Below are 14133 nucleotides of genomic sequence, written 5' to 3' on the forward strand. Positions count from 1 at the left end.
TATATAAATAAATTATACAATAAAAATACATCACAATTAATAAAACTTTAACTAATATTTAAATAAAAAAATAAAAAAATCTATTAATGAAAAATATATGAAAACCAAAAATATTAATGAAAACTATAATTGTATCTCAATGCAGTCATAAAATCATGGACTGTCCACCCAAAATCCAATCACGATATGCATTTAGATATGCATGTTAATACCAAGTAAAAAAACAACAACGTATCTCGCCTAACCACTGGCGATCAGATCACTCGAGATAGATATTAGTAGCAGGTGTAATCCTGGTCACAGCAGGTGTTGACTGAGAAATCTCTCCACTCTTACCCAGCAGCGCTGACTGGCCATCACCCAGCGGGAAGCGCTGGTAGCGCGGCACGCTAAACGGTGGCATCAGGTGGAAGCGCTTCTCCAGCAGAGGCTCCAGACGTGAGGCAGAGGGATCCGCCGGGTGGAACAGGTTGTAAACCTGCTGGCACGCTGGACGAAGATGAGCCACTGTAGGAGGGAAGAATACAAAAGAAAGAAAGAAATGTGTTAAATTGATCTAAAATTCTGGTATACATTTATTATATAATATATATATATATTTTACTCAGCTGGTTTGTTATAGCTCACTTATACACTATAGTTCAAAAGTTTAGGGTTGGTAAGATTTTTTAATATTTTGAAAGAAGTCTCTTCTGCTCTCTAAGACTGTATTTATTTGATGAGAAATACAGCAAAAACCGTAATATTGTGAAATATTATTACAATTTAAAACAACTGTTTTCTATTTGAATATATTGTAAAATGTAATTTATTCCTGTGGTCAAAGCTGAATTTTCAGCATCATTACTCCAGTCTTCGGTGTCACATGATCCTTCAGAAATCCTTCTAATATGTTGATTTGCTGCTCAAGAAACACTTTTTATTATTATTCATTAATGTTGAAAACAGTTGTGCTGGGTAATATTTTTGTGGAATCTGATAAATGTACTTTTTCAGGAATCCCTGAGAAATAGAAAGCTCAAAAGAACAGCATTTATTCGAAATAAAAATATTTTATAACAATTATTCTCAACATATAGCGCGATCTGAACCCTAAACACGTTTAGTCAAAAAAGCCGGTTTTGTCCAATTTCAAGGCGTCGCGAGTTCACGTTTTACTACAGAAGCCGACAAGCGCCCTTGTTGTTTTTGAACAGAAGCCGATAAGTCCATTTTAGCGAATCAGCGTGCTGTATTCAGGTCAGGTGACAAGGCTACTTTCACTTTGAAAAGACGTGCTAGCTGAGAGGAGTTTCGTCAAAGCTGATTAAAAGTGATCGAGGATGGATCATTTCGAAGAACCTGATGAACCTGTGATATCTTCTTCAGGGCGAAAAAAGAAAATAAAAGCTGAAACGTTTTCACGAAACCTTGCAAAAGCAGCGCGTTACAATGGTGAGGAAAAAGCTCCGTGTATTGCGTGTAATAATCACCATACAGTTTATGATCACAACAACAACAACGTTTGTCAGGCATCTACATTGTCATCTGAGGAGATATTTTTTTTTTTTTTTTTCTCAGCTAGTTCACTTGTTCAAAAGTTTAAAAGTTAGGGGTTGGTAAGATTTTTTTTTCTTCACGTTGATAAGAAGTCTCTTCTGCATTTATTTGATGAAAAATACAGCAAAAACAGTAATACTGTGAAACATTATTACAATTTAATATAACTGTTTTTTTATGTTAATATATTGTAAAATGCAATTTATTCCTGTGATGCAAAGCTGAATTTTCAGCATCATTACTCCAGTCTTCAGTGTCACATGATCCTTCAGAAATCATTCTAATATGCTGATTTGCTGCTCGAGAAACATTTCTGATTATTATCAATGTTGAAAACAGTTGTGCTGGGTAATATTTTTGTGTAAACTGATACATTGACTTTTTCAGGATTCCTTGAGGAATAGAAATTCAAAAGAACAGCATTTGTTCAAAATATTTTGTAACATTATTAATGTCTTTACTGTCAATTTTGATCATTTTAATGCATCCTTGCTGGATAAAAGTACTCATTTCTTAAAAGAGAAAAAAAAACGTACTAACCCAAATCTTCTGAACAGCAGTGTGCTTTCTTTTTTTTTCACCATAAACTAGCTAAAAAAATTTTGCAGTTTATGTTATTCCTTCATTATTTCATTCGACACATTGCTCCTTGTGTTAGTTTTGTCTGACGAGCTCTACATAACAGATGTTGGACTGGGAAACTCCCGTCAGCATAATGTTCACTTTCTAGCCCTCTAAAACAATCGCTCATAATCTGCCGGCAACCGATTTAAGTTGCTTATCGGATTAATACATTTGAAGCCTTTAAAAGATTTGAAACACTGGACATCAGAACAAAAACAGCACGAACAAAAGAGATTACACAGTCCAGGTAATCCATCAGAGGAAGTCACACTTCAAATGATCGCTTTGGCATCCAGTCTGCACAGGATTTCATTCTCTTTCATCCACTAGAAACTAAAATAAGAGTATTCAAGGTTAACATACTGTCCAAAGAAGGGACGACGGTTTTCCTCAGAGCGAGGACCAGGCCTAGCGGAGAGCCGAAGAGGAAGAAGTCAGATGCTTCGAAGTCAAACTTTCCCAGAGCTCCTCCTCCCTCTAGCATGGTACTGCTGCTGGACCGGCGAGAACCCGGATCGTTCCTCAAAACGCTGGCGTGCAGACTACATACACACAATTTACATAATTATTTATTATTATTATATATTTTTAGAATGGTTTTAACTATATTATTACAACCACACTGATACAGAAATGTCAGGAAATGTATAATCTAAAAATAATAAAATAAAATAAATTCTAAAATTCTAAATTAATATTCATTTTTAAACAAAACTATTGCAGAGTTCATACTTTTTGTACAAAAAATGATTATTAGGTTTTATGATTACTAGAGAAGTATTTTTTACTTAAATACTTTTGATTCAGATAAATTTGCTAAAGAACCATTTCGATTTTTGAACCACTTTGATTGATTCATTTAAAAGATTCGACTGAAAAAAATTCTTTAAAAAGATTTACAATTTGAATAAATACTCATTTTTTAAATAAACTATTGCAGGGTTCACACTCTTTGCACAAAATAAAATTCCATGACCATAAACGAAAAGTTTATGAATACTGGAGAAGGATTTTTGTCCTTAAATAATTTTGATTCAGATCAGTTTGCTAAAGAATCATTTAGATTTTTGAACCACTTTAACTGATTCATTTTTGACCACTTTGACTGTGATTCATTTGATTCAAAAGATTTGACCGAAAAGAATGTTTTACTCTACTCAAGATGTAAATCTAGTCAATGTATTGTATTGTAATATTGAAATATTTACTACATATTTTTTCATGAATTTTACATTCATGTAAAATTTTTTCATGCATTTTTCAGGACTGGAAAGCAATTAAATAAATATTACTATTTTCAGGTTTTCCATGATCACGAAAACACTCAATAATATATAATATTATCAAATATATATAATAACGTATCAACAATTTTAAAGTATCTTGTATTTTTTCCATGACCATAAACGAAAAGTTTATGAATACTGGAGAAGGATTTTTGTCCTTAAATAATTTTGATTCAGATCAGTTTGCTAAAGAATCATTTAGATTTTTGACCACTTTGACTGATTCATTTGATTCAAAAGATTTGACCGAAAAGAATGTTTTACTCTACTCAAGATGTAAATCTAGTCAATGTATTGTATTGTAATATTGAAATATTTACTACATATTTTTTCATGAATTTTACATTCATGTAAAATTTTTTCATGCATTTTTCAGGACTGGAAAGCAATTAAATAAATATTACTATTTTCAGGTTTTCCATGATCACGAAAACACTCAATAATATATAATATTATCAAATATATATAATAACGTATCAACAATTTTAAAGTATCTTGTATTTTTTTTACACCTGGGATTTATTGTTTGAAATATAAAAATAATCCCCGATATCATCTGCTAAAGAAATGTTAATATTGACCAATTCCATGATAAACTATCAGCTGTGGCTCACCTGGTCAGGAAGGCCTGGTGCTGTTTGATGGTGTCCAGCTCGTAGGTGGAGGAGTCGCTGCGTTTGCGGGGCAGCTGTTTTTTGGGGTCGTCCGGACCGCTGGAACAAGGAATGTCTATATTACTGCGGCTGAGGTGCCGACTGCCCTCCAGAGTCAAACCCGAGCAGTGAGTGCTGTTTATAATGATCCCCGGTGACAGCAGGTCATTGTCCTGCAGAGGAAGCGAATGAGTGATTAGTATTACAGCGGTCATGTGATGGAAAACAGCATTTTTCTTGCTCTTTTGAAATGAAAGAGTTTGATGTGTCACACTTTCAAATACAAAAGGATGCAATTTGTCTTATCTGTTATGTTGTGATGTATTAAGGGTAATTAATCACTGTCTGGATGTGTGTGTGTGTGTTCACCTGCACACTAACAATGCTGCCACGTCGGCTGCTGTTTTGACTCTCTGACACGGTGACGTTGCTGCTGCAGAGAGCATCAAATCCCAGAATGCCTCCCACACAGTCACCAATCAGACACACCTGCACAGAGACACGCATTACATCACATACAGAGAGTCATGTGCTGGGCAACGAATGAGGGAAATGACCATTTAAAAACAACATTCACAACACTTCCATGATGTGATGCATAACGTCACTGTTGCTAGCATGGCTTATCAAATTGCTTGCATGTTTTAAAATGTTTCCAACATGATTTAACACATTGCTAAAAAACCCCAAAGTACTGACCTGTCCGGTGAAAGTGGCTCCCTCCAGGGATTTGATGAAGTCACCGTAGATCTGATTGGCTCGCACTATGACCGTTGCCACGGCGTCCTGGTACTGTGGTGCAGAGGTGGCCAATAGGGGCAGGGCGGCCAGAGGGATGTGATCCTGACTGTTGGAGAGGCAGCCTTCGTCATAGCTGTAAGGACTCAAACTGAGTCAAGGACACAAGAACAGAGAGCATGCTGGGTCATTACCAGCCACAAACACTCTTATACACTGGATTAGCACGTAGAACGGCATACTACCATACTAGTCTTTCTGCAGTATCCATGCAACACTCATATAACCTACTACATTTGCCAAAACGTGCAGAGAGCGCACAGCACTGAATACTCTATCCCACAATGCAATGTGTTTTCAAAGGTGTAATGAATTAATCAATATCAAAAGAAACTTGACATCTTTTTTCACTCCTTATTTGACTGGACTGCGAAAAAATAAAACTATCAGCTGTGGCTCACCTGGTCAGGAAGGCCTGGTGCTGTTTGATGGTGTCCAGCTCGTAGGTGGAGGAGTCGCTGCGTTTGCGGGGCAGCTGTTTTTTGGGGTCGTCCGGACCGCTGGAACAAGGAATGTCTATATTACTGCGGCTGAGGTGCCGACTGCCCTCCAGAGTCAAACCCGAGCAGTGAGTGCTGTTTATAATGATCCCCGGTGACAGCAGGTCATTGTCCTGCAGAGGAAGCGAATGAGTGATTAGTATTACAGCGGTCATGTGATGGAAAACAGCATTTTTCTTGCTCTTTTGAAATGAAAGAGTTTGATGTGTCACACTTTCAAATACAAAAGGATGCAATTTGTCTTATCTGTTATGTTGTGATGTATTAAGGGTAATTAATCACTGTCTGGATGTGTGTGTGTGTGTTCACCTGCACACTAACAATGCTGCCACGTCGGCTGCTGTTTTGACTCTCTGACACGGTGACGTTGCTGCTGCAGAGAGCATCAAATCCCAGAATGCCTCCCACACAGTCACCAATCAGACACACCTGCACAGAGACACGCATTACATCACATACAGAGAGTCATGTGCTGGGCAACGAATGAGGGAAATGACCATTTAAAAACAACATTCACAACACTTCCATGATGTGATGCATAACGTCACTGTTGCTAGCATGGCTTATCAAATTGCTTGCATGTTTTAAAATGTTTCCAACATGATTTAACACATTGCTAAAAAACCCCAAAGTACTGACCTGTCCGGTGAAAGTGGCTCCCTCCAGGGATTTGATGAAGTCACCGTAGATCTGATTGGCTCGCACTATGACCGTTGCCACGGCATCCTGGTACTGTGGTGCAGAGGTGGCCAATAGGGGCAGGGCGGCCAGAGGGATGTGATCCTGACTGTTGGAGAGGCAGCCTTCGTCATAGCTGTAAGGACTCAAACTGAGTCAAGGACACAAGAACAGAGAGCATGCTGGGTCATTACCAGCCACAAACACTCTTATACACTGGATTAGCACGTAGAACGGCATACTACCATACTAGTCTTTCTGCAGTATCCATGCAACACTCATATAACCTACTACATTTGCCAAAACGTGCAGAGAGCGCACAGCACTGAATACTCTATCCCACAATGCAATGTGTTTTCAAAGGTGTAATGAATTAATCAATATCAAAAGAAAACTTACAACTTTTTTCACTCCTTATTTGACTGGACTGCGAAAAAATAAAGACATTTTACACAAAACTGGATGTTTGGGAGTTTTTTTGCTAACTGGTTACATAACGACTGGATGTTACTTATTGAATTAAACATGTTATACAGTGTCATTGACAATGTAGCATACTATTTAAGTGATTTATATATATAATTTTATAACTTTCAGATTTGGTGCAAAAACAATAAAGATCTCAGACTGAAACACATTTGGATATCATTACACTGTATACTAACTAATAAAAAACTAATATAATTCAAATTTAAAATAAAAACAAATATAATTCAAATATACCAATAAAGATTGGTATATCTTTTTTTTATTATTATTTTTTATTATAAAGTTATAATAATAAAAATAAATAAGTATTTATTGTTATTATCATCATCATCATCATCATCATTAAAAAAAAATAATTAATTAACTAGTTGATTAATTGCAGGGACTTTCTGAAAGCATTAACAATAATTTTAATCTATTTTTCTCCTATACAAAATAAATAAAAACATTAATTAATTCATTTATTTCTTGATTAAAAATTATTAATTAATTAACTAATTAGTAAGTAAATAAATAAAATAAAGGACTTTCTTGAAACATTATTAAGCGATAATTTATCTATTTTTTATACCAAATAAATAAAATTATTTATCATCATTACTTCAGAATAATAAACAATTATTAAGTAAATAAATAAAAATTAAATTCTGGAAACATTATTATGCTATAATTTTAATCTATTTTTCTATATCAAATAAACAAAAGTATGTATGCATGTATTTATTTATTTATTGAAAATAAATTAATTAATTAATTAATGTATTTATTACAGGGACTTTCTGGAAACATTATTAAGAAATAATTCTAATCAATTTTTTCTATACCAAATAAATAGAATTATTTATTACTACTATATAATAATAATACAATTATAAAATAAAATAATAAATCAAATGTGTTGCCAGTTTAAGTTAACAACACAACTGAATGACTACCAGAGGTCTTGTTGATTTTCCTGGAGGTGGATTGAGTGTGTGTTCATACTCACTTTGACACCAGAGAGAAGGCCTCCACACACAAGGCCGGACACGGAACCAGGCGGATGGCAATGCGGCCCAAAGCAGTGGGGTAATGAACCCGCATCACAGCATCGAACGCGCTGCTGATGGTGTTGACGTCCCCCTGCTTGCTGTTCTGGTCTCCGCTGCCCGTATCCAGGATGTTGCCGCCGTGCAGGACCAGGATGAGGACGTGGATCTTGGACGGCTGTAAGCACTGCTGTGAGGAACAGTCCTGAGGGAAACATTTGGACAGCTGTTCATTCTGCAGCTGCATACGGTTCGTTTAAAACATCCACACACACTCGTGACAACATGCTATTTTGAAATAGGACGACTTACTAATAAACAACACAGTACAGAACGCAACAGCAGGCTTCCGGAAGTAAAAATCCCATTCAAAATCTCCATAGATATTTAAATTTTCAGTTAAAACACAGACATATGTTTCACTAGAAACCACGTCACAAGTGTGTCGACTCAGATGACCATAGCTAAAATTAGCTACCTATATTTCATTAGTAAATGTGAGGCTGCTGTGGTGTTAAAAATAAAATAGCATAAAATATACTGTAGCAGTGGTGATTTCTAATAAGAAGCTCTTATTATGTTGATTATGATATTTTGGCTGACTTCACTGTCATACAAATTATTGCTCGTTAATTTTTATGCTCAATATCCAAAATAATTATGCATAAACGTTTAATCTTATTTGTTCATGCTAGTTGCATGTACAGATGTTTAATATTCAAAATAATATGCTTAATAATAAAACTAAAATTTACAGCCTACGTCCTTCATAGACACTGCTGTGATTTAGGTAAAAAACGCATAAATACTCAGTACATATCAAACGATCTGTAATAACAGACAAAGCAAAAGTGAGCACGTAATAAAAACAGTTACTCGCACTTGTGTGGTGCGACATTACTATCGGATCCAACATATTCCGCACAGCATCGTCTTTTAGTTTAAATCTTTCTGGAAATTGTCTTGTTTGTAAACGAATCCACAGTAAAATGTGGATTTTAAAAAAGTGAAAAAAGGACCAAGTTCTTACTGACGATCTGGATCTTCATTAAAAATAAAGTTCATCCACTCTTTCCTAATGTTGAGATCAGAAGGAAGGGGATGCAAAGACTGTGTTTTTCCACAACTTGGCACTGAACAGCCTCTTGTTTTTGGAGCATCTTTGTTGTACGTGCGCGAAACAGTGGCGGGGCTAAACAGGAAGTGATGTAGAATCAGTGGGCGGGGCTAAACAGGCAGTGAAGTAGAATCAGTGGGTGGGGCTAAACAGGCAGTGATGTAGAATCAGTGGGAGGGCTAAACAGGCAGTGATGTAGAATCAGTGGGAGGGCTAAACAGGCAGTGATGTAGAATCAGTGGGAGGGCTAAACAGGCAGTGATGTAGAATCAGTGGGAGGGTTTTAAAAAAGTGAAAAAAGGACCAAGTTCTTACTGACGATCGGGAGCTTCATTAAAAATAAAGTTCATCCACTCTTTCCTAATGTTGAGATCAGAAGGAAGGGGATGCAAAGACTGTGTTTTTCCACAACTTGGCACTGAACAGCCTCTTGTTTTTGGAGCATCTTTGTTGTACGTGCGCGAAACAGTGGCGGGGCTAAACAGGAAGTGATGTAGAATCAGTGGGCGGGGCTAAACAGGCAGTGAAGTAGAATCAGTGGGTGGGGCTAAACAGGCAGTGATGTAGAATCAGTGGGTGGGGCTAAACAGGCAGTGATGTAGAATCAGTGGGAGGGGCTAAACAGGCAGTGATGTAGAATCAGTGGGCGGGGTTAAACAGGCAGTGATGTAGAATCAGTGGGCGGGGCTTAGCAGGCAGTGCTGTAGAATCAGTGGGAGGGGCTTAGCAGGCAGTGATGTAGAATCAGTGGGAGGGGATAAACAGGCAGTGATGTAGAATCAGTGGGAGGGGCTAAACAGGCAGTGATGTAGAAGCAGGCGTTGATCTTCTTCTGCGGAGGCGGGGTTTACCCGCTCTATTACGCCATAAAGTGTCACATTCCACAAGCTGTCGTTTTGGCAGATCGGCTTCAATATAAGCTGTTTTTGGACTAACGAGAAAGTTTTGAGTTCTGAAACTTACAGGATGTTTTCACAGTACAATGACCTCTTATATGTCACAAGATCAAGGGAATTTTGATTTCTCAGTTCATGACGCCTTTAATATTTTTATATTTTATTTTATAATTTTATATCATTAGTTAATGCATTAATTGAAATTAATTAACAATGACCAATACATTTGTTACAGTATTTTTTAATCTTTGTTAAATTTAGTTAAAAAACAAACAAACAAACATAAATGTTCATTGTTAGTTCATGTTAGCTCAGGTACATTAAATTAAGCTACCAGATACAACTTTTATTTATTTTAATAATTTATTAAATATTACTAAACGTTGAAATTAACATTAACAAAGACTAAGCATTTTTGTTTGTTTGTTTGTTTTTTAGTTCATGGTAACTAATGTAGTTAACCTAAATATATTGTAGAAACTTAATTTTCTTTAAAGCTGCTTTGCAACGATTTGTATCACGAAAAGCGCTATACAAACAAACTTTAATTTAATTGAATTAACCCATGTTAACAAATGGAAGCTTGTTGTAAAGCATTGCCAAATATTAAATATGAATAAATGTATTGTTATTGTTAATATTATTATTATTTTAAGTTTGATTTTAAATATTTATATGTATTAAATAACAATTATAAAAATAAAAAAAAACATTATTTAAACTTTATCTTCTCCTCTATAATGGCCAAAAATGTTTGGTATTATGCACATGTGAAACTAATTGAATAATGAATCTAGACTGCATTAATTTCACAAACTGTACCATAAACCTTCAGAGCTCCAGAAACATATACATTTTGTGATGTGTTTTTGAGACGAATGGGAAAAACACTTCCAGAACCCAGACTGCCGAAAAAGCAGTCATCACCGTTGTCTTAATAAAAATTGTTTCGATAAAACCTCTACGCTACAGAAGAACTACATGTCTACATCTGAAGAGTGTGTCTACTTTACAAAACAACACTTCTGATACCATAAAATGCTGTTTGAGGGTAGGGCTGGGCGGTATATCGAGTTTGTACGATATATTGTAGCGATATGGTATGAAGCAATACCATTTATATCGATATACAGTAGTTTGATACAAGCACATCTGAATAACAGCAGAGGACGCAGAGTGAACTGCTGCAGGAAAACTGCATAATCCAGTTTGTTCTAAACATGAGACATGCTTTATATTAAGGGCTTTAAAATAACTGATAAAATATAGTAACACGTCTAGTTTAAAGCGGCTCGCACCATCAGATGCTCTGACAGACATGTGCTGCTGATAGAGATGCTACTTGTGCTGTTTAATGTGTTTGAGATGTGCTCTTTTCCTCAGTGCATAACTTACATTTCACAGGTATATTCTCCATCTGTAAATGCTAGAAAGTCATAGAAATATTTCCATCTTGCTGTCAGGAGCGCATGAGCCTTCTGCGTGTGATTCTCCGCTAAACTTCACTAAACGCATGCGCACCAAACAGACGGACCGCAATGGAATAGCAGCTCAATAATTCTGACTAAAATATACATTTTGCTAAAATATTTGAAGTTGGACAATAAATGTAAGTAAGTGTATTTTATGATAGCAGTAACTGTAAAGTGAATATTGTAATGGGCTAATCAAAATATAATGCAATTAATCTGTGCTTTTGTTTTTATTTCTTTTCATTTTTTGCTTTTCAACTTTAGTTCTTCAAATATAAGCATTAAATTATAAGCATTAAATTAAGTTAAATATAAGCATTCAGTTATTAAATTAAGCAAATTACTATTAATAATATTAATATTAAAAATTATATTTTTATATATCAAATATATTTATAAATGGTTAAATAATATGATTATTTTAGAATTTTTTATTATTACTGAAAGAAACCTATTGTTAGACTTTCATTTTTCAACATGGGTTTCATAAGTGTAAAAACCTCCATGGCCTGTGAGTCCGTCTCGCAAACAGCATGGAATTCAGTGTAATTAGTGTTCCATAATCTCACACTCTTTGACACAGACCCTAACCTCCTCAGAGTCAATGGGGCTCCTTTACCGCTAATCCTATTAAAGATGTGAAAATCTCTGAATTTGGAGGATGAATGGAAAAAAACTCCTTCCAGCGGGCTCGGCTTATGCATTACAAAACCAAAGCATTAATAAATGTAAGTAAGTGTATTTTATGATAGCAGTAACTGTAAAGTGAATATTGTAATGGGCTAATCAAAATATAATGCAATTAATCTGTGCTTTTGTTTTTATTTCTTTTCATTTTTTGCTTTTCAACTTTAGTTCTTCTGCTTTAAAAAGCATAGTTTTTGTTTTTAGATTGTAATGTTACAATGTAATGTGATTTTAGGCCTTTTTTTTTGCACACAATAGCCCATAGCCTATATGGTTACTTTCACTATATTTGTTTTCATTGTCTTTAATACAAACATTATTTCATTGGACAAAATTGGGCAGTATTAAATAAATAAATATTTTTAATGCAAATAGAAAAATTTAGAAAATACCAAAATATACACCGTTCATCGCAATTCAGCCAAAAAATACCAAGATGTGATTTTTTGGCCATATCGCCCAGCCCTATTTCAGGGTAAAGATAACTAAACTCTAAGCAAAAACAACACAATCTGTATGAATAACTGCAACAATACAGCAAAACGCCTTTGATTCTACATAACTTATGCTGATGTAAACAGACAGGTGTCGCTGTGACTCACAGCTGGGCGTTTGCGTGCTGTACGTCGACGCTTACGGACGCTGCAGCGCCGCATGGATCTGCGTCTCTGCGGACCAGAGTTAAAGAGCACTGAGATCATCCCAAAGGCCCTCAACCCCTGATCGTGCTCTTCCACCACACGTCCCCATCAAACCCTTCACACCATGAGAACTTGACCTTATGACTATATACTGAGCCGACCTTTGCAGTGACAGACCGCAGTTTCATTTTGTCAAAGGTCATAGGGATTGTTCAATGATAGTGTGGCGCTGATGCAAAATGAAAGCGTTGTTGCATAACATATCCTCAGAGAAGCTCTAATGCTTTTTGTACCCATTTTTATGTTGGCATAAACACAGCATGACTATTGCAGAATTTCTGCTCCATTGGCACGAGTACAGATCAATGCATTTTTCACTGCTGCAGTTGCATTAACAGTACGACACAGCTGCATAAATATGCATTATGTAACGTTTATGTTGAAGTATATTTCCATTCATTTTAATGGGAAAGTGTGCACAAAAATGCACAACTGCAGACATACCTCATTGAGTCGCTCCACGCTGGCAGTCCCAGAAAACTCCCCACCCGATTCCTGATAGTCTCCTAAAAACATAAAATTGAAATCTAACATCAATGCGCTTAATGCAGGGGGAAAAAATATTCACATATGCATCATGATTCTTTCTCAAACTAATATGCATTGATGGAAAATAAAAAAATAACATAATAAAAAGGACTAAAAATAATTGTATTTATATTAATAAAAACTGAACTATTAATAAAAATAATAATGTATTAAGATAATTGTATTAATTATAATAACTAATTAATTTAAGTATAATATATATATATATATATATATATATATTTATAACCAACTAATTATGTTCTTAAATTCAATGGCTATGTTTCAAGATCCAGCCAATTCCTGATGAATAAAATCAAGTTCCTTCCCCATTTACTGTTGTATTTACTCTAAATTACAGTTTAGAGTCTTCAACAGAAGGGCATGTTTCTTTGACACAGACCCTAACCTCCTCAGAGTCAATGGGGCTCCTTTACCGCTAATCCTATTAAAGATGTGAAAATCTCTGAATTTGGAGGATGAATGGAAAAAAACTCCTTCCAGCGGGCTCGGCTTATGCATTACAAAACCAAAGCATTGGAAAAAATGCTTTGCATCACCTGCCTTGGGGGCCCAAAATACCCCCCTACAATCTGAGAGCGTGTCGGATGGGTGAAGACAATCCCTGCATACCCTGGGCTTCCTCTGCCTCCGCTGTCTCGATTTTATCCATCAGATCGTTGGAGCTCCATTTGGTGATCTCCTTGGCAAAGATCTCCTCGTTGTCAGAGAAGCCCTCTGAGGAACAAGGATTCAGACTTTAGTAAATAACAGATTGCCATGAGCACCTTCTAAAACCGAGGATCAAACCTGCATTACCGTGAGCGTCAAAGAACTCGTCGTCTGTGCTGTCCTCCGAATCTCTGGCGATGCTCTGCATGCGCCATTCAGAAATGCTGTGGCGTGACGGACTTCCTGCACACGCACACATTAAAGACAAATAATAAATCATGTTAGTTCTGTAATCCAAAGCTTAATATGAAATCCCCTCACCCCCCAAAAGACACTTAACAAATAAATAATATTGAAAAAAAATTTCACAAAATATAAAAAGCAACATATAATATAATGCAATATAATTATGAAATATTATTACAGCTTGAAAGAACAGTTTTTTTTATATATATTTTAAAAACT

The 14133-nt window shown here is 35.7% G+C and overlaps 1 protein-coding gene across 1 annotated transcript in view; it reads right to left on the bottom strand.

Annotated features, from left to right (window-relative positions):
• LOC107706777 (membrane-associated phosphatidylinositol transfer protein 2-like) overlaps positions 1-14133 on the bottom strand; it is a 69411-nt gene that overhangs the window by 12962 nt on the left and 42316 nt on the right. The window contains exons 7-16 of the mRNA XM_016510592.1: positions 13816-13911; positions 13630-13734; positions 12913-12974; positions 12370-12435; positions 7556-7800; positions 6040-6229; positions 5710-5829; positions 5302-5513; positions 2527-2705; positions 337-507 (exon numbers count right to left, since the gene is read on the bottom strand). Of these exons, the coding sequence (XP_016366078.1) occupies positions 337-507; positions 2527-2705; positions 5302-5513; positions 5710-5829; positions 6040-6229; positions 7556-7800; positions 12370-12435; positions 12913-12974; positions 13630-13734; positions 13816-13911 (1446 nt within the window). The remainder of the gene's footprint in view (positions 1-336; positions 508-2526; positions 2706-5301; positions 5514-5709; positions 5830-6039; positions 6230-7555; positions 7801-12369; positions 12436-12912; positions 12975-13629; positions 13735-13815; positions 13912-14133) is intronic.

This window comes from Sinocyclocheilus rhinocerous, unplaced genomic scaffold (genome assembly GCF_001515625.1).
Source record: "Sinocyclocheilus rhinocerous isolate Xijiao unplaced genomic scaffold, SAMN03320098_v1.1 scaffold864, whole genome shotgun sequence".
NCBI classification, from domain to species: Eukaryota; Metazoa; Chordata; class Actinopteri; order Cypriniformes; family Cyprinidae; genus Sinocyclocheilus; species Sinocyclocheilus rhinocerous.